The sequence below is a fragment of the Eutrema salsugineum genome, unplaced genomic scaffold (assembly GCF_000478725.1).
Source record: "Eutrema salsugineum unplaced genomic scaffold, Eutsalg1_0 scaffold_1, whole genome shotgun sequence".
Taxonomy (NCBI): Eukaryota; Viridiplantae; Streptophyta; class Magnoliopsida; order Brassicales; family Brassicaceae; genus Eutrema; species Eutrema salsugineum.
The window spans coordinates 910,237-936,463 of record NW_006256909.1 but is presented as its reverse complement, the minus strand read 5'-3'; the positions used below and the strand labels follow the sequence as shown (position 1 = coordinate 936,463).

The following is a 26,227-nucleotide window of genomic DNA, read 5'->3' as shown; positions in this document are numbered from 1 at the left end:
ATATATGTACATAAGATTGGGTCAAATAAGATAAACTTACAATGGACCCAAGGCCTGAAATGCTGAAAGACTGAAACTGTGGGAAAGTCTTTGCATGGTCTTATTCATCCTTTTAATATGTTTTTCTGAGTCTTTCACCATTATGGCTCAGATTTAAAATGGTATTCACTAGTTAGATTTTTATCTTCTTTTTTTTCCCAAATTTCAAAATTTTATCTATAGTATTGAGATAAGATCACTTTTTATTAGTGAAATTTCCCTACAATTACTTTGCATAGAAATAAATCTTAAACTGGCATATATGTGAAATCACATATTGGTAATCTATTTTTTTAATAGCCTAAAATTATGAAAGGAATATAATCCAGTTTTGGAAAAATATATAATAACAGAATTATGAAAATAATTTATAACAGCTAAAAGTTTCGAAAACGAGTTTAGTTTTTCTTTTAAATTTTCTGGATTTTTTTTCCTCATTTTCTGGATTTTATATTAGACAAGAAATGATCCATTCCTGTCTATTAACAAAAATCTTACACTACCCATATATGTATTGTTACTAGTAAATCTCAATCTATTATATTAAAACAAAAACACATTTGGTACTTGCTCCCAAACACTCCTAATTTTTTTAAGTGTTTAAAAATAATTTTAATAATTATTTATATTTAATTTCGAAATTTAGTTATTAATTTAAATATTTTTAGAGTTCTTTAAATATAAGTAATTTAGATTTGATTTGATTTGATTAAAAATAATAAATCAGATATTAATTTAGATTTGATTTAAAGATTCTAATTTAAATAATTTCTATACTATTAAACATTTTTATCAAAAATATTTAGAATTTGAAAAAAAAAAATTCACATATGAAAAATAATGGTCATATTTGAAATATAAAATATTTATAATGATGTAAATGATATAATATTTATGTTGTTTATATAATATATTTACGATTATGATTTATTTACAAATTAATAATAAAATAATAGGTAAAATTCAAATGTATAATTTAAATATTAAAAATATATTTTTTTAAAATTCATAGAACTAAAAATATATATAAAAAACCGGGTTAAAAATATTTTGGTAACTAATATCACTAATTTTAAATTATACATGTATATCGAAAATATATTTTTCATACAAAATCAAAACATAAAAAATTAAAAATTATTGCATACACTATAATGTGGTTTGAAAAACCAGTTGTACACTCCCTTCATTGATTAAATTTTAGAAAACTATAATACTAAATAATACTGTTAATACATCTCAAACTTTTAAAAAATATTTATATTATACGGTAATATGAACGAAAAAGTTAGAATTATGTTTTTATAATATTTCATTTTGAATTAATATTAGCGGACGAGTTAAAATTATATTTTTATAATCATAATTAATTTTAATACTATAAAATTATATCTAAACACAAAAATTAATATTTTCATTTATTAAAAAAATATATTTATAAAAATAATTATATCTAAACTCAAAAACACAAATTATATTACAAAATTCGTTAAACAATCAAAAAAATATTCCCTTGCGAATGCATATGGTTAGAATCTAGTTAGATTTAAATGAAAAACTGAAACTTCTATCATAAATGATCTTATTTTCCCTTTCCTTACCATACATTTAGCTGACTAAATCACCTCACATTTAAGCCAATAAACCCTAAAATGCTAAAATGCTCATTTCTTTACTTTACCACCCAACTGTTTTCAGAATTACACTGACATTTCTCATTTTTTCTATCGCCAACTTGTAGATTTTTTATTTTTTCAGTCATCATCTTTTCGATGGGAAAACACGGCGGCGCAAAGACCAAAACCACCGTCTGTTTATCAGACGGAGTTATCTTCCTCGCCGGAGCTTTCATGTCTCTTATTCTCGTCTGGTCTTACTTCTCAATTTTTTCACCTTCCTCCAATTACTCTCTCACCGGTTTACGAGGAGATGGCGGACCAATTAAATGCTCCGGTTTAGACATGCAATTCGACCCGCCTGATTCCGGTTTTTACGATGATCCGGATCTAAGCTACTCGATCGAGAAATCCGTTACGGGATGGGACGAGAAACGGAAACGATGGCTCGAATTGCACCCGTCATTCAAACCCGGTTCTGAAAACCGGATCGTGATGGTAACCGGTTCGCAATCGACGCCGTGTAAAAACCCAATCGGAGACCATTTGTTGCTCCGATGCTTCAAAAACAAAGTCGATTACTGTCGAATCCATGGCCACGACATATTCTACAGCAATTCGCTGCTTCATCCGAAGATGAATTCTTATTGGGCGAAACTTCCGGTGGTGAAGGCGGCGATGCTTGCTCACCCAGAGGCGGAGTGGATTTGGTGGGTTGATTCCGACGCGATTTTCACCGATATGGAATTCACGCCGCCGCTTCACCGTTACCGTTATCACAACCTCGTGGTTCACGGTTGGGCGAATATAATCTACGATAAACAGAGTTGGACGGCGTTAAATGCCGGCGTTTTCCTCATCAGAAATTGTCAATGGTCAATGGAGCTGATTGACACGTGGAAGAGTATGGGACCTGTGAGCCCTGATTACGCCAAGTGGGGTCCGATCCAACGGTCTATATTCAAAGATAAGTTGTTTCCCGAGTCGGACGATCAGACGGCTCTGATTTACTTGCTGTATAAACATAAAGAGGTGTATTACCCTAAGATATACCTCGAAGGAGAGTATTATCTCCAAGGGTATTGGATCGGTGTCGTCGGGGGTTTGGCTAACGTGACGGAGCGGTACCTTGAGATGGAACGAGATGACGCCACGTTGCGTAGACGGCACGCGGAGAAAGTCAGCGAACGATACGGTGCGTTTAGAGAGGAGAGGTTTCTTAGAGGCGAGTTTGGAGGGAGAGGGAGTCGCCGAAGAGCGTTTGTAACGCATTTCACGGGATGCCAGCCTTGCAGTGGGGACCACAATCCGATTTACGATGGTGACACGTGTTGGAAAGAGATGATAAGAGCCCTTAATTTCGCTGATAATCAGGTGATGCGCACGTACGGATACGTGCACTCCGATCTCAGCAAGACTTCTCCACTTCAACCTGTGCCGTTCGATTATCCTGATGAGCCATGGTGATTTTCGTTTTATCAACTTCTAGTTTTTTTTTTTTTTTTTTTTAGCGTATTTCGATATATAATGGTTTGAAATCTTTTCTAGTTATTTACATTACATTACTTGATCAGAATTCAAATAGATAAAGGGAAAAAAAGAAGAAATCATTCACTTTGTATTGTATATATATTGGTATGAATAAGATATGGGAAAAACGAAAAGGAATTGGTCATCGGTTTTTGTCCACGTCCAAATGCATGACTCAACCAACGTTTTCGCATTAGTTGAAACACATTATGATGTATATAAATCAAAACTATTTTGTATTTGATGGTAAAACACATGATCGATGCTCTGCGAATTATCAAATCATGGTTTAGCATGAACAAATGTCGTCGAAAAAAATAACGAATTAGTCCACCATATCGGAAATTTTTTTTTATGCCTATTATATATCTCCTCAAATTATCCACACCATTATGAACCCTCACTGGCCTCACATCGACAGTTATTGGTTCATAATCATTGGGTTGGTGATGTACATATCTAGTTGATTATTAGTTATCATATCACCATCACGTGTAAAATAAATACAAATGTATTTTACGTAGACATTATACCAACTAATACCAATACATGATTGACAGAAGACCAATTGTAAATATTAATATTATAAATATAAAAGAAATGTCACGTTAACATTTTCATTTTCACTTTTACAACAATATGGCAAAGCAATACACATGTGGCTAATTCTTAATTACATGAGCCCTTTAAGTATACTTGACAACACCGTAACTCTTACTCTTACTCTTTTCAAGCACCTTGTGATTAATACTCCCCAAATCAATCAAAGGACGGGTCTCATCAATTCTCTCAAACCCATGGGGAACATCACAATTTCTCACACTCTTAGCCTTCTGTAGTTTCGTAGACGGTCCATGCTGCGTATCAACGGTAGTATTTCTAGCTGATGCGGCTCTTACAAGCTCAGGCACACGATGCTCTTTGGCTCTCACGGAATTTTGCGAGTGGCTCGCGCTGAAACTTCTTGGGAGGGCGCTTACTTGGCAGACTGGTATCCCAAAAGCCATGCCGCTGCCGAGAAGGTCATGGGAAGAGAATTGATTCATGCTTTTAATGTACAAGTCTCTACCTTTCACCACCATCTTTATGGGGACCTTCATGTACTTGCTTAGTTTCGTCTCCTTTTTCTTGCTCATATTTTTTTTCTTATAGGAGATTCCAGAGTTCCTTCCTCCTTTTTTGGAACAGAATCAATAAGAAAATATTTGTCACAAAAGGGAGAAGAGAAATTAGGAGCCTGCTGAGAATTTAAACTTGAATAATATGGATAAATGGCATTGCGTGCGGAGACACATCATAGTATTTAATAAGTATAGCACTGAAGTTTTTTGTTGATTAAATTTATATAACACGAGAGTGACGAGACGCAGGGTCGGCTCAGAGCATAGACGAGATAAGCGACAGATTAGGGCATCCAATTTATGGGGGCATATTTTGATTAATTTTTTATATAAAAAGTATATATAAATAAACAAAATTTAAATATTTGTAAGTTTTTTTTGTAATGTTTATGGAATTTTCTCTAAAAAAAATGTTAGTTAAGGACATATTTTAAAACAATATCTATTTTATTAAATAAATTTTATTTTAGAAAAAAAAATAATAACATATATTTTATCAAATTAAGAGAATTAGAATTAGAAAAAATAATAATAATAACATAAGAAAAGAATTAGAATTAGAAAGGGCATATTCATTCTATCGAATATGAATTGGTTAAAAATATAATATTGAATTTGTTTAATATGAATAATATCGAATTAGAAAGAATATGTTCTTTCTATCGATGTCCCACATTGATATTATGCCAACAAAATAGACAATATCATGCTATATAAATACTCTGTTTTGTGATTAAATATACTCATATTTTTATGAAATCTTTCTTATATTTCATAATATTTTATGGTACCAGAGCCAGAAATCCTCTGACATCAGTAAGCGAGAATTCTTTGAGGAGATTATGTGCGAACATGGAGGTTTTTTAACGAATGATATGCATTCAGACATAGTTGATAATGATCTGTTTATGGAATTAAAAATTCTCCGAGAATCAATACCAAATGAAGTTTGGAAGCCTATTGAAGTGATTGATTTTTTAAAACAAATGGAAGATTGTTATCAAAACAGAGAAGTTGCTTATCGCATATTGTTGACAGATCCAGTATCTTCCACTACTAAAAGAAGTTTTTTAAAGTTGAAACTGATAAAGAATTATTTGCGATCTATCATGAGCTAGCTTTGTTATATATTGAGACAGATATGATTGAAAAACTTGATTATGCGAATTTAATGAACGATTTTGCAGGAAAAAATGTAAGGAGAACCATATTTCAACAAAGAATATTAGTTTTATTGTGTTTTTTGCTTTGTTTTTTAATTGTTTATGGAGTTGAAATATTTTATAAAATTTTAATTTTTTATTTATTTATTTTGTATTATTTTTGTTTTAAAAAAAATAAAAGGCATACTTTAAATTTTAGACTAGAGCATTTAAATTGATTCGTCCCGCACTGACGAGATGTTGAGTGTTTAATGGAATCCATACTAAAGAAAAGCTAAACTTTGATTATGATAACAGAAAAAGGTTATCATACTCTAAAATGTGGATCCTATTTGATTTTTAACACCTAAATTATTAGATCCTTTGTTATATCATATGCTTAGAAATTTGTAAAGTCAACAGTTGACTTCAACAAATGAAAATTTATAGGAGATGTGAACATATTACTCTATGAAACTAATTGAAACAAGACTTAAATTTTTGGTAAACCAATCGATACAAAATATTATGGGAAAAAATAATTGGAAAATTGCGACAACGAGAGGACAACAGACCTGGTTAATCACAAGATTCTTCATGTCTACAGTTTTGTGTTCAATCGGATCCTAAATCATTCTTTTTACATAGTGATTTACTTAAAGGTAAATTTGCCTTTTTTTTTTTACCTAAATCATTCTATTTTAATTTTATTAATTATCTTTAAAGGCTTTTCATTTAGAAATAAAGGATATACTGTTGCTTCGGCTATAACAAGTTATGAACTTCCAAGAAAGTTATCCCGAGCTTATATAAGCTCTCTTTTTAATTAAAATTCTAATTACAAAAGTTTAAAAATAAATCAAATGAGCAAGTACAGTAAATTGTGCGAGAAAGTGTTTTAAGATTTTGTTAGTTTAATAAATAAAAAATGTAAATGATTGTTTCTTCTTCTTCTTCCCCCTTCTATATACTCTAATTAAAACATAGAACTTCTAGAAATCAAATCATAGATCACAGATTCCGGTTACGCTCACGTGGGCGGCCTTCTTTATTCTATTGGACACGACGTTGAAATTTTCCTTTTTCTTCACTTTTGGTTCAGATAAAACGAACTATATAAAATAAAAACAATGTTCTCAAAAGTCAAATCCTAAGAATAGTCAAAAACCAAAGGCTTGACCCACGTTGATAATGTTGCACATGAACGATAATTGATATATATATACCCCATCAAGATCAATCACTCAACTTCACATTAAAATCTTCCAAAGCTGTAATCTCAAAGTCTCCATGGAAGCTACATCACAGCCGTTTATGTCTCAGAGTTACCTTAACGCTCAAGAAACAGCGACAAGGGCAACGAAAAATTACTTAAATTCGCTCCATTCGACCCGAAAGCAACCTTCAAAGCCCTTGAAAAGACCTGTAACATCATCAATATCATCTCATTCGAAGCCAATGCATCCCCAAGTTTACCGAGTCGAGCCAATAGACTTCAAAGAGTTGGTTCAAAGGCTCACCGGTGCACCTGAGCACGAGGTCGTGGCTAAATCGCTTAATAGTTTGGATGATGCAGCAAAGGAGAGTTCTTCGTTTGCGTTTGATCTGCCATCGTCATCATGGGGAGATTTGTCACTTCAAAATCCTGCGAATCTCTCCAGATGGTAGTTTTTTTTAGAGGCATAACATCTTTTACTTGCTCTTGCAAAATGCATATTTTTATTGTAATTTTTGAAATTCTTGTACTCTTTTAGCTCTTTAAAAATATATACAGTAAAACCTCTATAAATTAATACTCGATAAATTAATAATCACTATAAATTAATAAATTTTGCTGGTCCCAAATCGGACCAATGTAAAAATTTATCAAATTCGATAAGATAATAAGATAATAATTTTTTTTTGAAACTCTTATATAAATATATGGTCCCAACAAAAACATAAATTAATAATTATATAAATTTATGCAAATATATATAAATATAATATTCTAAAATATGACTAATGTGTTTTCTTTAACTTAATGTTGAAATCTCATTGGATCTTATCTCTCTAATTATTATATAAGTAGCTCTTATTGGTTTTTTACTATATACATTCAAAACCTTTGGTGAAAGAATTTTTTTTGTAATTCCTTACATAAGGATTCAGAAAATATTGGATCCCCACCTACACAAGAAAATTGTTGATAAAATTTATGATGATTTTTGATATGATAATTGATTTTCTTACATGTAAAAGTTTTTGTATATATTGTAATGTTATCTTCAATTTTATCATCAATAATAGGGATAGTAGTCATAGTTTTTTTTTATAAATTTGAAACTTATAAACATGTATATTTTTACATGGACAATCCAATATGATATTAAAAACTATTTTATTGCAATAGTTATGATTGTTAATCATAATTTATATTACAAGATTTGTTAAAATTTTAAAATATAACGTTATTTCAAAAAAGTTTTTAAAAAATTATAAGCGGAAAGCAAACTTTTTCTATAAATAAATTAATAAAATATCATGGTCCCAATATTATTAATTTATAGAGGTTTTACTGTATTATGAATTTGCTTGACTAGCAGATTGGCGGGATAAAACCAACCGACTTTGCAATTTCTATTAATGATATTTATTTCATATTTTTTTAGATTTATTTAATTTTTACTCCATTTTCTGGTGAACTATATTACCGTGGATAACAAATTATGTGGTTCTACCATTCTGTGTTTTTTTTTGTTGGGAATATTGTTTATCCGAATTTCTATAGGGAATAATTTGACTCTTTCCAAACAAATAAAATAAACATATTCTGAATTAATTAATGATCCTAAAAAATACACAACATAAGGAAATAGTTTGGCATTTCCTTTAAAATCAATTGAATTAAATAAATAATTCTATATATACACATATATAACATGTGGAAGTGATTTGCAGTTGACGACGATTAGAATATTAATCTAAGGATTATTATTCTTCTGTGTATAGATATAATCAAGATGAGCCATCATTTTCATCAAACAATCTTCATCGTCGTATTTTTCGCAGCTCTCTCCCGCCACTTCATGTAGTTTTGATTCTATCATTTCCTGAATGTAATAAAACATAAATTACAAATAAAAAAAATATAATTACCTATAATATATATCTACATAATAACTAATTAACTAGGTATGTATATCAGTATATGACTAACCAGACTAAGTATGTCGGCCGGAGATTTTGTGAATGAGGCGAAGTCGGCCGGTTCACGACGGGCGGTGCATGTTAGCGTGCCTGCGCAAAGGAGGAGAGCTATCATGAGCAAAGTAGAGAGATTTTCCATTTTGTGATTAATTTTGGATATTGACACCAATGAACAAACCATCTTTATATAGAGTTAATCTTGGTCAACTCTTTTCTTAGTCTAGTCTTTTATCTTAAGAACAAAAATTAGACTGTTTTTGTTCTTTATCTTTTATTAGTTCAATGTTCTTATCTTGTCCGAAAAAAACTAGTAGATAACATACATTATCTCTTTACTCGTTTTGGAAAGAGAAAAAATAGGAATGTGTAGTTTTTAGTATTTTAGATTGTATATATACATAAAATTAATTTTGATAAAACTGATCGAATTCTGCCACTACTTTTCGAAAGGCTAACCATCAGACTAAGAATTTCTAGCTGTATATATATATTTTTTCATCAGTTCAACAACATGCTCAATAGAGAAGACCACTGTATTTTTTTTTTGTTTTGTTTAAGTATCTCCCTTAACTTCTTTATTCTTGCCAACAAAATATTCTACTTGTTATAACACATATCATATATGGACTCTTATACCGGCACATTAGGCCCATCAGGGCATTGTACTTAACATAGATTCCCTATGTACTCTATATATACATTCCAGTGATTAATAAAGTTTCTAAGTTTTCACAACACGTTATCAGCACGATAAGACTCTCTGAGCGAAAAACCCTAATAAATCCGGCCACCACCAAAACCCTAAAAGCAAGTCGAAACTTAAAAGACGCATATCTTCCAAACCGTGAGGAACCAGAAGACGATCTACATATCAAATCGAAGCCCTCGACGAGACGAATCTACTGGTGAAAACCGTTTGTCGATCCAACGTCGGACGCGCCCTCACGCACACTTACAGTACACGACGATCAACCGGAAAAAAAACCAGATCCGAGTTTTTCCTTCTTCAACCAGCAGCTTCTCCAGTTTTGGTGATCAATCCTTGGAATTTGTAGCGGCTAACTGAGGTCTATTAGCTCCCAGTTTCATTAGCCTGTCAGAAATCCAAAGGTGGAAAATGTATCTTCTAAAACTGAGAGTCATAGAACCTGTTGTTTAAACACTTCAAAACCCTATAAAAAAAAAAAAAAAATCGATCTCTAATTGATTGAAAGTGTTTGATACTCTGATGATTGATTGATAACTTGTTGATTGATTGTTTAAATTACAAGTTTATGCATGTTCAAAGGTTTTAAACTCGTTTTATAAAACCCTAATCTACAAAAACCTAACAACCGTTTTTGGCCATGTTTATGGCATAAACCTATTCGATTTTCTTCATGTTTAATAAGCTTGTTGCAGCTTATTTGATTGTTGATTCTCTTGCTTGAAACACTTGATTGAATAAACTAAGAAAATCAACCCTAAATCCTAAGCTTGATTCACGATTTTGTAATCTTCAAAATCGTAAGTCATAATGCTTAAACCCTAGTCCTTTTCACGTGATTTCTTTGTTGTCCTTGTGAAATTATTAAAACCATCGACCACAGATCCTATAGATCTCGAAATCACATCCAAAATATGTTTTCCAAACCGTTAAAACCTTAGATAAAACCCTAATCATATTCGGCTCCCCTAGGGTTCCTCCTAAACCGCCTAAAACCGGCTAAACCTGGTTCTCATTAACCGAAATTATATTCGGCTTTAACCGATTAAATCACAGCTATTAAACCGACATCATGTTCGGGGTAACTAAAACCATACCCTTTAAAATTTACTATTTCCGAGAAAGTTCCCTCTAATAGAAAGTTTCCTCATATAAAAACTTTCCTCATATAGAAATTTTCCCGACATAGAAACTTTCCTCATTTAGAAAATTACCCAAATTAGAAACTTTCCAAATTTAGAAACTTTCCTAAAATAGAAATATTCTCAAAATAGAAAGTTTCATCATCAGCATTCAAAATTTTCTCAAAACAATCCCTAACAAAATCAATCTCATGTTTCAGATGTCAAACATTCAGAAATGTGAATTCGAGGCCCTTCACGTCTCCGGGGATAACTACCTCGAGTGGGCCCTAGACATGCGCTTGTTCCTCGCATCGAAAGAACTCGATGCGTGTATTACCGACGGTAACACCGCATCCCGTAAGGGACAGTCTCAGACGATATGTCACATACGCCATCATCTGGCCCCGAGCCTTAAGCAGCAATATCTCACTCTTGAGAATCCACTTGAATTGTGGCAAGCGCTGAAAAAGCGATATGACCATCAGAAAATGGCCCAGTTTCCTCAGGCAGATTTCGACTGGAAGAACCTTCGGTTCCAGGACTACAAATCCGTAGATGATTACAACAACGAACTCTTTCGTATTGTTGCCATCCGGAAACTCTGTGGCGAGGATGTGACAGATAATAATCTCCTCGAGAAAACATTATCCACATTCAGCACAGAGAATGTTGTGCTCCAACAACAATACCGTGCAATGAAACACACATTGTACGAAGACTTGTTGTCCTGTCTTCTCCTCGCTGAGAAGAATAAACAGCTGCTTATGAGGAACAGCGCTATGAGGCCCCCGGGATCGGCTCCTGTCCCAGCTTCTCGTCAAGAGTCCTACCATGTTCAACCCGATAGATCCTCAGATCACCGCCGTGGACGTGGTAATGGACGTGGTAATGGCCGAGGACATGGACGTGGAAGACGTGGACGCGGACATGGTCGTGGCAACCGACCTAACCTCAGTTATGGTCCTGGTCGTGGTCGAGGCATCACCAAGCCGACCCGCCACACCAACCCCGATCACTCTGCTTGTACCAGATGTGGGATGTTCAACCACCCAACAAAGCAATGTCGCACCCCCAAGATCCACTGCGATTTATACCAGAAGTACGGAAAAGCTCCTGCTGAAGCCAACATGACTCAGCCAGTCGATGCTGCTAACCTGGAAGGTGACGACCTCCTTGATGATGAGAACACCACAAACGAGCAGACCGACCCCATGGACTATGAAACAGCTGATCTCCTCGATTAATTCAATCATCTGAAACTCTGATACAATTTGATTTTGTTCTTTATTTTTTCATTTTGGGATTTGTTTCATTTTTTTCCATTTGCCTTTATTCTCAGACACTGCTTTACTTTATGATTTATCACATTTTCTGAATTCCTCAATACTGAATTCTATCTTCTATTCATAATAAAGCACACCAGCAAATGGAAACCATAGTCGTAGATAGTGGATCCAGCCACACTATCTTAAGAAACAAAAGTTACTTCATAAACCTAACCTATCAAACCGCAAATATTAGCACCATCGCGGGTCCCTCAAACCTTATCGAAGGATATGGCCATGCCTATGTGTTGCTATCAAATGGCACACAATTTGAAATACCAGATGCTCTATATTCTCCTAGTTCGAAGAGAAATCTTCTGAGCTTCAAGGATATAAGACAGAATGGTTTCCACATAGAAACCCAAGGTCAAGGGAACAAAGAATCCCTCCTAGTCACTAAAACCGTAGACGGCCATAAACAAATCCTCGAAACCATACCCGCGCTCTCTACTGGACTTTACCATGCTAAAGTCAGTATGATTGAAGCTAATACCACTCTCAAAGCCCGGTTTACTGATTATACTATTTGGCACGACCGGCTCGGTCATCCCGGTGCAAATATGATGCGTAAACTAATTTAAAACTCTCAAGGGCATACCCTCAAAGAAAACCGAGCTTATCCTCAACACCTCATGTGCACAGCTTGTTCTCAAGGCAAATTGATCACTCGGCCTTCACCAGTTAAAATCTCTAAACAAACACTTCATTTCCTAGAAAGAATCCAGGGCGATATCTGTGGACCTATACATCCATCTTCCGGCCCATTCCGGTACTTCATGGTCCTTATAGACGCATCGACCCGTTGGTCATATGTTTGTCTCTTGTCCTCTCGGAACCAAGCCTTCGCTAGGTTCTTGGCCCAAATCATACAATTGCGGGCCCATTTCCCTGACTTCCCACTAAAGACTATCCGCCTTGACAATGCTGGTGAATTTACCTCACAAGCGTTTAATGACTACTGTATGGCCATGGGGGTAACCGTGGAACATCCTGTAGCACATGTCCATACTCAAAATGGATTGGCTGAATCATTCATTAAACGCATTCAATGGATAGCCCGACCATTACTCATGAGATCAAAGCTCCCGGCCTCAGCATGGGGACATGCAGTATTACATGCTGCTGAACTCATACGCATCTGGCCATCTAGTGAACACAAATATTCCCCATCCCAACTACTCTCGGGTCATGAGCCAGACATCTCCCATCTCAAAACATTTGGGTGTTCAGTATATGTACCCATTGCTCCACCACATCGAACCAAAATGGGACCTCAAAGAAGGATGGAAATATATGTTGGTTTTGACTCTCCCACCATCATAAGATATCTCGAGCCAACCACTGGAGATCTCTTCAAGGCCAGATATGCGGATTGCCAATTCGATGAATCGGTATATCTCTCTTTAGGTGGTGAGACAAACAAGCTGGTCAAAGATCTTTCATGGAATCAAACATCATTAAATTGGCAAGATCCTCGGACTCTAGAATGTGATTCAGAGATCCAAAAGATTATTTATTATCAAAAGCTAGCTAATCAATTGCCAGATTCCTTTGCTGACCCGACCAAAGTAACCAAATCGTACATCCCAGCTTGTAATGCACCAGTACGAATAGCTGTCCCAACGGGACAGATCCAAGTTGCTACAGAGTCTGCACCACGTCTCAAACGGGGCAGACCTCTCGGTTCCAAAGATAAGAATCCCCGGAAATCAAAGAAAGGTGCAATAACCGAAACCGGAATTCCTGCAATATCAGACATAGCCGCGGCTGAGACTCAATCTAATGAACCCTCAATGGAAGTTCGGGACGCCGAATCTCCAGGTTCAGAAGATAACAATGAGATCTCCATCAATTACAATATGTCCGGAATACAATGGAATCGAAAAGAAGTCGACTTAAATGCACTCTTTGCATACAAAGTAGCACTTGATGTTGCGCTCACGCAAGAGGATCTAGAACCCACGTCAATAACACAGTGTACACATCGAACAGATTGGCTAAAATGGAAAGAAGCCATAAACGTGGAGTGAAAGAGTCTCAAACTCAGAAACGTGTTCGGTCCGATCATCCGGACCCCATCACACATCAAGCCAGTGGGCCACAAATGGGTCTTTGTGCGCAAAAGGAACGATACAAAGCACGGCTTGTAGCACAAGGATTCTCACAGAGACCCGGAATCGATTATGAGGAGACTTATTCTCCAGTGGTGGATGCAACAACATTCCGATTCCTCATAAGTCTGGCCATAAGAGAAAATCTTGATCTGCGGTTAATGGATGTTGTAACCGCATATCTCTATGGGCCCCTGGACAACGAAATATATATGAGACTCCCAGATGGCATTGAACTAAAAGACAAAAATGCATCTCGAGATCAATACTGCATCAGGCTGAACAAATCCTTGTATGGACTGAAACAAAGTGGGCGTATGTGGTACAACCGCCTCAGCGATTACCTCATCAAAGAAGGCTACAAAAATGACCCCATCAGTCCATGCATCTTCATCAAGAAGTACTCAAACAAAGGATTTGTAATCATAGCAGTATACGTGGATGATCTAAACATCCTCGGAACATCAGGTGAGATCTCCCAAACAGTCGACTGCTTAAAAGCATAATTCGAAATGAAAGACCTAGGCAAAACAAAGTACTGTTTGGGATTACAACTTGAGTACATCAAAGGAGGAATCCTTGTGCATCAATCGGCTTATATCGAAAAGGTACTCAAGCGATTTAATATGGACCAAGCTCACCCATTGACCAGCCCAATGGTAGTTAGAAGCTTAAGTGATGACCCTCTTGGTCCCAAAAAGGATGATGAAGAAATCCTTGGTCCTGAAAAGCCATACCTCAGTGCTGTAGGAGCGTTAATGTACCTGGCTAGTCACACTAGACCAGACATATGTTTCACCGTGAACCTCCTCGCTCGATATAGTTCATCTCCAACTCAGAGGCACTGGAACGGTATAAAACATCTTCTAAGATACCTTCGAGGTACTCAAGACTTAGGACTCTTCTATACTAACCAAAATAAAGATGGGTTAGTCGGCTTCGCCGATGCAGGATATCTATCAGATCCGCACACTGCCAAGTCTCAAACTGGCTACGTTTTTACGCATGGAGGAACAGCCATCTCTTGGAGATCAATGAAGCAGACACTCACTGCCACTTCATCAAACCATGCTGAAATCCTAGCCATTCATGAGGCTAGTAGGGAATGCGTCTGGCTGCGCTCCATGACTCAGCACATCCGCAGAGATTGTGGTATGGACGAAGACACACAGCCCACGGTGATGTATGAAGACAACGCGGCATGCATAGCTCAGCTCAAGGAAGGATATATCAAAGGAGATCGGACGAAGCACATTCTACCGAAGTTCTTCTCAACCTCAGACTGGCAGAAGGACGGCACTCTCAGCGTTCAGCAGGTCCGATCCAGTGAGAATTCAGCTGACCTCTTCACCAAATCATTGCCTACTTCAACACACCGGAAGCTCGTCAAACAGATAGGAATGTATAGACTTAGAGATCTGCAGTGATGCTACAATCAGGAGGAGTAATGCGTGTTGTACTCTTTTCCTTCACCATGGTTTTGTCCCACTGGGTTTTTCCTGGTAAGGTTTTAATGAGGCAACATTCCCCAGCGCATTATCGAGATCCCGATTGAGTAGCTGACCCGGTTCACTCGTCCAAGGGGGAGTGTTATAACACATATCATATATGGACTCTTATACCGGCCCATTAGGCCCATCAGGGCATTGTACTTAACCTAGATTCCTTATGTACTCTATATATACATTCCAATGATTAATAAAGTTTCTAAGTTTTCACAACACTACTGAGTTTTTCAACTACAATGGATATCACTTAGCAGTAGAGACGTAGAGTGAGTAGTCGAATAGAGTGGATGAATTTGTAATTGGACGGAAACAAAAAAAAAGCACATGAAATTCAAAAATCAAAAATCAAAATGTTGACGTGTTACGTGAGGTAAACGTCAACCTTCGATTTTTATTTTGGGCCAAAATTATCAATATAAAAATACTATGCAATTCAGGACCATTAAGAACTTGAACATCACAGATTCACAGGTGGTTCATTTCAATATTTTCTTTGGGCCAATGATTCAGCCATGATACACTCGGAAAAAACATAAAACCTAAAACATTGTTTAACCCTTATTTTGTTGAAATGTAGAAAACTATTTTTTATTGTATAAAATATATAAATTAGTTGAGACAAGCACTGTCCCTATATTTTTAATTAATGTTATAATTTTTTCATGTAATTTCAGGGTGTCGTGTTTGCATAATCTCAAGAATACGAAAAGTAACTTATACGTACTAATATTTACAAAGTTTTAATAAAAAATTATACATTCTATAATAGATTGGGGTTTCTATTTTCTAATAAAATTTTAACACATCAATTATATATAATATATGTTTCATTAAAACCTTACAGGCTTACACATGCATGACATTCAATTAGGTTGGGATGATCATAATTAAGAAAAATACATTGAAACCAACCTCTGGGAAAATCATCGATCTTAAGTCAAACATCGATAACCCATTTTATATACGTAGATGAATCAAATCCTCATAATCAAAATTATTATTTCACAAATATTCCCAATAATATTAACCAATCCAGATCATTACAATCTAAATAAAAAATAATCTATCCGGAGTAATAGTTTTTTTTTTTAACGCTGAGTTTATTCAAATATAGGACAATGGGTTACAAAAGGAAAGAATACCAGTAGGTACCCTAAACCCCTGTTACAGGCTTGAGAAACAGAGTACTGTAACTAATTTACCCTCAAAAAACCATATAAGAGAATGGCAAAAACCATGGACATAAAGAAAAACAAGAGAGAAAAGACCATGGGAAATAGAGACCAATAAATTAGTCTTAGCCGCCTCATCTGCGATTCGATTTTGTAACCAAAAGGACCTTGTGCAATGTAAGATGCATAGCGATGGTCTCTAGTCACACTGGTTGCAATATCATTTGCTGGAGCATTACCTTCCATTGCTATCCGGAGTAGTTATATAATTGATTATGTCATTACTCATTAGTGCAATACTCGCGATCAATGACCTCTCTATAATTTATGTTTAATATCACGAGAAACCGATCGACCCTCAAAGTTGTAAAGCAAAAAGAATCGGAAACTATCCATAACAAAAGCTACCACGTCACGTATATATTATAAATAACATTTGACCACATGCATGGAGATATACGAAACACACTGCCTTGATATATAAAATATTAATCGAGCTATACGACATGAGAGGAACCCTAATGACGCACCAAATGACGCCACGCGTTAAATCTCAACGAACACTCCACCACCAACCCATAGAAATTAAACAAAAATAGATGTCTAAAAAGCCATAATTAGTGGATTCATAACGTTACTTTGCATCCATTTAATTACTCATATGTATACACGCGCACACGTATAAAAATGTGTTATGGAGTAATGGAGATGAAACTGACGTTTGAATGCGACAAAAACTTAAAACATTAAGTCATAATTCATTTGAGATTATTATATATATATATATATAGGACCCTGCCTACGTAGGTGAATTAGAAACATTGGCCTACGGGCCAAATTTCTTAAAAAAATTTAAGGTTCAGATAAGAGTAGTAGGAAACTAAAAGAATATGTGAGTTTTTTTAATAAAATTAGAGATTAATTAAAAAATTATCTAACAAATATAAAAGTAGAGTAATGGTTACAAAAATGTTTAATTAGGCGCTTAATACACGATACTTCTTCAACTCACTTTCTTCATTATTGAATTTTCGAAGCTTTCAGTTTTCTTCTTTTTAGAACAATAACATAATTATTAAACGGTATCTCAATAGGTATTTGTTAATTACTAATTATTTTTTTATTATAATTTTTTTTTTCTTTTGCTAATTTTTGTTATAACTCTTTTTTTACAGAGATGTCTGGGAATAAATTTAAAAAATCATTGTATGGATATAAAAAAGAAAACTAAAACAGAAAAGAGAAAAAGAAGAAAACTCTCAAGCGAATATTTTATTTAGGTCTTTAAAAAAATTTAAAATTCTTGATAAATCTATAAAAAAAATAATGAACATCATGGTGTTTTTGGAGATGGAATAGAGAATACGAATGCAATGAATGAAGATGACTTAAATGAGAAAAAGATGTGAATACCCTAGATGAGAAGAATTTGAATGAAAAAGTGGATATAATGAATGAAAATGGTTAAAAAAAAAGATGAAAATGAACGGATAAAAATAAATGTGAAAAAGAGGATGATCCGATGGAACATTGTAAATTAGTTTTATATGAATTTTCGATGAGAAAAATATTTTTTTAAAAATTTGCTTACGGACTCGAAATATCTGGGCACGGCTCTGTATATATAGTTAAATCAAAAATGACAACAAAACCTACTGAATCACAGCAGGTGAAGTGGCCCTTACAAATTTTGTGATTGAATATCTTTCGTCGTCGCCACTGGTGATAGACTTGTTGATATAGTTTGTGACGTATTTCTATAAGCGATTTGCTTTTTATTTTTATTTTAAATTGCTAAAAAAAAATTTTAAAAAAATTGTTGGTTATTAGACAATATATTGTTCAAATATGCGACGAAATGGAGACTAAAATAAATTTTCTTGAACAGCAGTACTGCCAGTACATATATTGCTTATTACATAACCGTAGTTTTTTTGTTCTTATTAATTCAGTCAAGAATCATGAAATATTTTTGGTCAAAAAAAAACATGAAATATTTGCATCTCATTTCCCTGTAAACGACAGATGTTGTTTAAGGACGATTTGAAGAGGAAGAGCGTGCTTTACAGAAAAACAAAAAAAAAAAAGGGGGAAGGGTGTTGCATGTTATCCATAGCCAAATATGATTTAGCGACAAGATTTAAATTTTTACTAATTTACGAAATTTGTCGTTTTTTTTTTCGTTTAATATATAGAAGTTGTCCCAAACTTTTTATTAAAGATTTTCCCCTCGACTTTAATTAAAGATTGAACTTCTTTTTTTTTTGAACTGCAATTAAAGATTGAACTTCTTTATCTAAAATAAGACCTAACCGTAGCCGTCGCTAATAGCATAAACAGGCGGTGAGGTACCTATAAGGACCTGAAATTTTTATTTCATATACAGATTCTTCTTTTTTCGTAAAAAAAAAGATAGAGCTTATATTTCTATTTAAATACATGAAACTCTATTCAATTATAATTATATTCTCCAAATTGGAAAAAAAGTTCTAAAAGAAAGTATTACACATTAAATTGACGTCTTACAAATAAGTATGTAAATTTGTAGCAGTACGTAATTTAAATTATTCCAAGTTTGGGTTATTATAATAGAATCATGTTGTGAACTATTTGTAAGAGATCAATTGAAATTCCGTCACATTCCAATGATAGTCTTCGTGGATTCTATTAACTTCTTGAAAATATTCCTAAACTTTTACAATAAACGTTACATTTACAGATTTACTTATTATAAATGATCTAGTCAACTCTACGATATATAGTTAGAAATTTTAAAAATGGTGGATTTTTCGAAAGTTTTTAAATCTATGCATAGATCATGCATCAATTTTTTTTTTTTTTGTGATAAAGATGCGTCAAATGTACATAGATCAATATTATATACGCATCAAAACTGTATGTCTTTTCCTCAAGCAAAGGGAAGTTCGTTGATTAACATAAGGGTAAAGAATAATGTAATCTTAATGATTCGCGTGGACATTTATTGAGTTATACCCAAGAAACTATATATAAAGATTATACAGAGTATACAAATATGAAAAAGAATACTATTAACACACGTACTTCTATAGTTTCTAACAATTTTGATGGGAGGTTTGTAGTTTAGTGGGTTTTATTAGGAATAAGATGTGCAGATTCACATAATATCATATCTATGTATTATGTGCAATGGAATGTTGATTGATATTATGATAAATGAAATTTGGATATTATTGAAAAGCTAATATGTGAAGCTTTTTTATTCAACACTAAAGGTTAATTTCACATGTGACAGACGACCAAAGACTTAAGATGTGCAGATTCACATACTATAGTATATTATGCATATATGCAATGGAGTGTTGAATTATATTATGACAACAAAATGAATTGGATTATATACTGAAAAAGCGAATATGTGAAGCTTTTTATCGGGAATTTAAAGTTTCATTTCACATGATGCCGAACCGAACATGAGTCTGGCCAATTATAAAGGGTTGTTTATATAAATAAGTATATAATGTATTTGTCCTCTCTACTCTATTTTATATGAAATGCATGTGACCATTGCTTGACATTTTTTTGCTAATCTTAATGAGCTAACCAAAGGTAATCAATATTCTGATATAATTATATTAAATTGTTTAGTCATTACAAAAATATTTTTGATCATAACTTTGTACTTGTCTTGTGATTTATAGTGTAAGCACATTTTTTTCCATCCTCTTTCATTTTTTACTTACTAAAAACGATAATAATTGGAAAATTTTTGAATGAAAAGCTAACGCTGTACATGTATATGTGTGAAATTATCAATGATATGATTCAGCATTAAACCTAAAACTCTAAAAGGCGATTTTAATCTCTACGTATTTTGTTTGATTTTGTTATTTTAACAAATAAGTGGTTTCAAAATTTTCAACATTTATTTACAAAATAATTTATTATAAATAAAACTTTAGTAATATGTTATTGAATTTTCACATCTCTCTGTGTTTCAATACAAATGCTGAAGCAAAGTTCGAAACAATATAATATTAATATTGAGGATATATAATTTTTCAATATAGAACGAATTGGCATATTACTAATTTATATTTCAATGTTTCCGTGTAGCAAGCAAGTATATATACTTTTGGGTCGTAGGTTATGGACTTATAGGGTTCTTTATAAAAAGCATTGGTCTCATCTCTCATGCAAAGCACCAGTTTGGTTCAGTTAATTGGAAAGTGTTCCTTAGATTCTCTATCTCTTTCCGGTTAATTTTACTCCACTCTTTGTCTACTTTTACTTTTAGATTAAAATGATGATTCTAGCCTCTCTCCAGTGTACATCCCATGTATAAAGAAATTGCGAACAAAAAAATAAAGATTTTCTTTTTCTTTAAGAAAGATGATTAAACAGTGAACCAACGCAAATAAAACAAAATTACTCTATCGTGGATGTCAATATCATAACAGGTATATGTTCACATACAAATTAAGAGGGTGTGAATTTGGAGGAAAAAAGAGAACTAATTGTAATAGTTTTTTTGTTAAAGATTTTGATAATTTTCTTACAGAAACGTTATTTTTATCCTGAAGTAATGGCAAACCCATGGATGCAATGAAAAAGAAACAAAAAGAATTATGATCAATAAGATTTATGAGATTGAACTGCTGGTGTTTTCTTGAGTATATATAATATTTTGAGGTATAGTACTTGTTCATCAATCTTTTGTGTTGAACATTCTAACAAAAAAAATAATAATAATAATATAGACGAAGTAATAAATTTAACTTTTCTAGGAGCATAAAGAGATATGTCTCTCTTTGAATTAGTACTGTGTAAATATTAAAACGTTTGAAATGTGAAACTGTTTTCTTCATCACTAAGCTACTACAGACATTTGGATTTCAAAAATTTTAATTTTATATTTTTGCTAATATGGACCCAAAACGAGCAATGGTGCCCCACAAAATATTTCCTGCTTTAAAAAAAGTTGGCTCTACAAATTACAAATTCAGATTTTTAACCCCACCATAGTGCAACATGACTCGGAAGCTGTTTATAGAGTATAATATACGGTCGTATGCCGTATTTACTAACATGACCATAATACCCCTCTTCATTTTGTCAATAAATATCAAGCTCCAACAATGCAATTCTTCCCTTTTCCCCTTCTAATCTCTCTCATCTCTTTATTAGAAAAAAATAAGCAATTATGTTATCTACTGTCCCGGCCTTTTCCTTCTCTGAACCGGGTTTGGTTAATCATTTCTCGGGTTTCCAAACCGGATTCACTCCTTGGGAATGGGACAGCCCTGATCTCTTCTCCGTGAACCAATTGTCTCTTGAACCGGCCGTCCCTAGCCCGTGTTATTGTGAATCCGACACCGGTCTCGTCAGAATTAATTCTGGTTTTGATGACACCAAATCCGGTTCTGACGAACCTTGTGCCGATTTCATCGAAACCAAACCACGTTTTGACGACGTTGATATTTCACACGGCGAACCGGACTCGGACGACCCAAAACACTTGACATCCAACCCAAATTTGGATTCGGGAGAGCAGAACCATAACCGGAACATATTCAGCCAACCGGAGATGACCGACGAGAGGAAGAGGAAGAGGATGGAATCGAACAGGGAATCGGCGAGACGGTCGAGAATGCGTAAACAGAGTCACATTGATAACTTACGAAACCAAGTAAACCGGCTTGATCTTGAAAACCGTGAGCTCGGGAACCGACTCCGTTTAGTCATATACCAGCTTCAACGAGTGAATACGGACAATAACCGGCTCTTGACGGAACAAGAGATTCTCCGGTTAAGATTGTCGGAGATGCGGCGGATTCTGATTAACAGACAACTTCAACAACAGCAACACTGGGAACTTTATAATCGGAGAATGAATATGGCTGCACAAAACCCATCTTCGATCATCGATCATATGATATAAGAAATATGAAATAAAAATATTCTAAAATTTAGAGCAATACCCGACAGATGAAAGAAAAATTCTTTCTGTGTCTCTCTGTCTCTCTATGTAAATGAAATGAAAGGTTAGGACGAAAAAATGATGGTTTTCGAATTTTCCACTTTCTCTCCCTATTTACCAACTCCAAGAGAAGAAGAAAAAAAGATTTTTTTTGGATTTTTTTTTCTCTCTATCTCGTAGGAATGAACGAGGATTGTTGTCGTGTTATGATAAATAATAACTAAAGTATTAAAGTAATACAATGATATATATTATAACTATTACTTTATAGTTTATAGTAACCAGTTTAGTGGAAAGGCTTTGTGCGAAGTGACATCATGCCAATGAAGCTCATGATGATTAAAGTACTCATTTATTTTTTCTTTATTAAATTAAATTCAAGCACTAAACAAAATAAACCGTTTCACACTATACCGAATCTAAAAGAAACCATTAGTTTATTATCTCGGCCCAAAACGATTTTTTAGATCTGTAAGCCCAATAATAGTTTAGATCCTCAAGTCCATATACGCTGGAAGAGCATCTAATCCTAAACCTCTCTCTGATAAAGAGAAAGATTGCACGAAACTAGAGATCACAGATTCACAATGAAACCTACCGAGAAAACCCTCGTGTTGATCAGACCAGAGCATCAAAGGCTTTTACTTTTCTGAATGTAAGACAATTAAAAGCTAGATTGTGATTATATTAGAACATGATGGAACAAATCCAGACTCAGAAATCGGAAACGAAGAAAGAATCGACTTTTGGAATAAACAACGATTACTCTTTTTTTTTTCTCCTCTAATTTCCTCTTTAAGCTTAGAAAGAAAAAACAGAACAAAATGAAGAGCAATGCATCAAGAAAGAAATAAAGAAAAAAAAAACCGACTTTTTCGTTTTCCAGATTTTCCACCTCAGGACAAGTTTCAGTTTCAGGTTGTGTAATGGAAGTAGTCGCCATTGTTTCTGTTGTGCTCTGCAATGGGGCTGCTTACAGAGCTGCTGTTAGAGAGTGAACAAAATGTAGACTTTTGCAAAACCCCTGTAGGAGAAGATCCCAATGTGGGGCTATTCGTTGTGCTGTTAAGCACTTCGCCTAGAGGCCCTCCTAAGGAGCTTCCCCATGAGATTGGTATCCAAGTATTCACCTTTTTCACAGGCTCGCTTGTTTCCTCGCTGTGGATCGAAAGGTCAAACTCACGCGATAGCCTGAGAGGCGAGAGTGTGAGTTTGTCTTGACCAGTGTTGTGTGTTGAGGAAGGAGATGATGATGCTATTGGAATTGACATTGAAAGCTGCGTCCAATCCGATTTCACCCCTTCAGGCCAAGAGTTATGATTAAGATTGCCCGGTTGCTTATCTTGGTTGCTGCTAAAATCCAAGTACGATGATCCGTAGCTTTTTCCGGAATTCGGATTGAGTAATGAATCAGAGGATATGTGTCCAAACTCAAAAGGATTGTTTCTTTGCTTCTGATGAACAAAGGGAGATTCTTTAGGTTGTAAACTGACGGTGGATGGATATACCAAGCTTCCTTGCAGATTCCGGACTCTGTTTTGCAAGAATCAGTAAGTTATGAACATGAACCAACGCGAACATGTAAAGGATCAACATGCAATTATGTTTTCACCTGTTGTTAGGTAGAGAGTCTGTAGAAGGATTGATGTGTTGAGCTCCAGTGGCGAGGCTGCGGTTGCGTGATGCACGAGCAATGTTCTTGTTACTACCACCAGCGACCAAAGACTGTGGCGGCGTTGTAACCGCTTTGGACGCAGCAGCAGCGGTGGCGGTCTGGCCAGATTGGACTTCCACAGGCTTTCTTGAACGATGACGGCCTCTGTTGATGTGTCTTTCACAGTATTTCTGATCAGGAACAGCGTCTCTTGAGCATCGCCATTTCTTCCCATCTGTTCTACGGCATCTCCCGGGCTCAGGATCCATGTTACCGCCTGCGAAACCAAGATGGAAAGTTCCCCATCCGACTGCATCAAAGCCAGAGAGTAACACTCAGTCATCATTGGTAACAAAATCCCCTTAAAAGCACAAATCTTGGAAAAACCCTACGAGCAAGAAATCACTAAAAGCACAAATTTTTATAACCCTTAGGGCACTGTTATAAAGGAATTTGCACCAAAATGACATCAAAGAACAGCTAGAGATACAGCCATTGGCAACAAATCCTTAAAAGCGCAAATCTTGAAACTACTTGGAGTTAGCACAAAAATGACATCAAAGAAGAGATCAAACGAGATTCTTGTATTGATGTTCTTGAATCAAAAAGCAGCCAAACCAGAAAAATCTCTTGATTAAAATCCGAAAACTTTCACAAACACATGATCATCAGTGTCAGCTTATCTTACAAGAGCTAGGAGGCAAAGATCCATATGGGTAAAAGGACTTCTTGATAGGGATAAGCAAACTAGAAGGAACAGGGACATTGGCTGTGATATACTTATAGATCAACGCCTGTTGCTCTAGCTCAGCCCATTGAGTCAATGTAAAAGGTCCTTTCACACCTGTGAAGTTCCCTTGCATGCTCATGTTCATCATCGTTCCACCAGAACCATATCCTCCTGCATTCCACAAAAATGTGTTTAAAATTTTAATCAAAATTTGATATTCATACATAAAACCCATTTCACCAAATCCGCTCTAAACCAAATGTTCTGATTTTTCAAGAAGAAAAAAGAGAACAGACCTGAGCTTCTACAATAAGGAGGTGGTATCTGGTGAAGAAACGGCGGGAGAGAGTTCTTGTTATTATAGCTACTCTCCAAACCGACACATCTACTGAAATTTAGAGCTTCCGGTTTATCTGAGAAGCTAAGCATTTGTTCTTGCCGACGAGAGTCAGAGGAGAGAAGAGACGCAGATCTCATAAGAGGAATGCCTTGATGAAACGACATCGTTTTGCAGTAAGCAGCTCCGTAAGAAGAGGATAAGTTTTCTTCTTCTGCTGTTGTTGTTATTGTTGTTCTAGCTAACTTCGAGCTTCTCTGCAAGCAATCCTCACCGTCGAATCCGGATCTGTCTTGCTTAGATCTTTCATTACTAGTAACCGACCCGAGAATATGAGTCCTAATATCCATAAAAAAGTGTAAAAGAAGTTATAAAAAAAGGAAAGAAAGAAAGCTAGATAATGACTTGAGAGAGAGTTGCCATGGGAGGAAGAAAGCTTGAGCAAAGCTCAGAAGAGAGAGAGAGAGACAGAGGGAGAAGAACGAGGCGGAAGTTTTCTTTTTGTTTATACTACTACTCTTTTTTAAAATGTGAAAGAGATATTCTTCTTTTAAAACAAAATGAAAAAACAAATATGATAATTGGGAGAGAGAGAGAGAGAGAGATGAAGCTTGAAGCTTTGGGAGGAGACAAGAATGGTACCTAAAAACACAATCCGGATCTCGGACATGTTAGAACATATTTATCCATGCTTTTTAATCATTAATTTTGCTTTATCTTCATCTTCTTTGTTTATATAGTTTTGCTTTCGAGGCAGTACAAACTTTAGCTCCTCGTTTTTCATATTAGTAAACCTAATTATATATGTATCGACGTTGATTAAATATTCGATGTTTTTCAATATCCAAGTTTTGTGAAATATGGTCCCAAATCTCATCATTTAAGTATGGTCGTAGTTTCTCTATTAAGGACACACGTTGTTTTAAATGTAGGCTATTTGAAGTATTGGGACATTTTTCCCAAT

At 34.8% G+C, this 26,227-nt stretch overlaps 6 protein-coding genes across 6 annotated transcripts; 3 read left to right on the top strand and 3 right to left on the bottom strand.

Annotated features, from left to right (window-relative positions):
- The first annotated feature begins 1,695 nt into the window (after positions 1 to 1,695).
- Positions 1,696 to 3,324, top strand: LOC18030107 (glycosyltransferase 6). Its single transcript, XM_006411797.2, has one exon. It carries the CDS (start codon positions 1,812 to 1,814, stop codon positions 3,120 to 3,122), a length of 1,311 nt encoding a protein of 436 aa, XP_006411860.2. The 5' UTR covers positions 1,696 to 1,811; the 3' UTR covers positions 3,123 to 3,324.
- Positions 3,325 to 3,793: 469 nt separating this feature from the next.
- On the bottom strand, positions 3,794 to 4,584 carry LOC18030106. The gene has a single exon (XM_006411796.2). It carries the CDS (start codon positions 4,319 to 4,321, stop codon positions 3,872 to 3,874), a length of 450 nt encoding a protein of 149 aa, XP_006411859.1. The 5' UTR covers positions 4,322 to 4,584; the 3' UTR covers positions 3,794 to 3,871.
- A 2,133-nt stretch (positions 4,585 to 6,717) lies between these two features.
- Positions 6,718 to 7,322, top strand: LOC18030105 (VQ motif-containing protein 29). The gene has a single exon (XM_006411795.2). It carries the CDS (start codon positions 6,739 to 6,741, stop codon positions 7,114 to 7,116), a length of 378 nt encoding a protein of 125 aa, XP_006411858.1. The 5' UTR covers positions 6,718 to 6,738; the 3' UTR covers positions 7,117 to 7,322.
- Positions 7,323 to 8,284: 962 nt separating this feature from the next.
- LOC18030104 (putative phytosulfokines 4) lies at positions 8,285 to 8,776 on the bottom strand. Its single transcript, XM_006411794.2, has 2 exons — positions 8,648 to 8,776; positions 8,285 to 8,540 (listed from the first exon to the last, which is right to left on the bottom strand). Exons 1-2 carry the CDS (start codon positions 8,774 to 8,776, stop codon positions 8,412 to 8,414), a joined length of 258 nt encoding a protein of 85 aa, XP_006411857.1. The 3' UTR covers positions 8,285 to 8,411.
- Positions 8,777 to 21,532: 12,756 nt separating this feature from the next.
- On the top strand, positions 21,533 to 22,577 carry LOC18030103 (basic leucine zipper 61). Its single transcript, XM_006411793.2, has one exon. It carries the CDS (start codon positions 21,766 to 21,768, stop codon positions 22,501 to 22,503), a length of 738 nt encoding a protein of 245 aa, XP_006411856.1. The 5' UTR covers positions 21,533 to 21,765; the 3' UTR covers positions 22,504 to 22,577.
- A 646-nt stretch (positions 22,578 to 23,223) lies between these two features.
- On the bottom strand, positions 23,224 to 25,851 carry LOC18030102 (growth-regulating factor 2). The gene is made up of 4 exons (XM_006411792.2): positions 25,223 to 25,851; positions 24,885 to 25,097; positions 24,155 to 24,506; positions 23,224 to 24,075 (listed from the first exon to the last, which is right to left on the bottom strand). The coding sequence occupies exons 1-4, from the start codon at positions 25,611 to 25,613 to the stop codon at positions 23,457 to 23,459; spliced, it is 1,575 nt and encodes a 524-aa protein (XP_006411855.1). The 5' UTR covers positions 25,614 to 25,851; the 3' UTR covers positions 23,224 to 23,456.
- Positions 25,852 to 26,227: the final 376 nt, after the last annotated feature.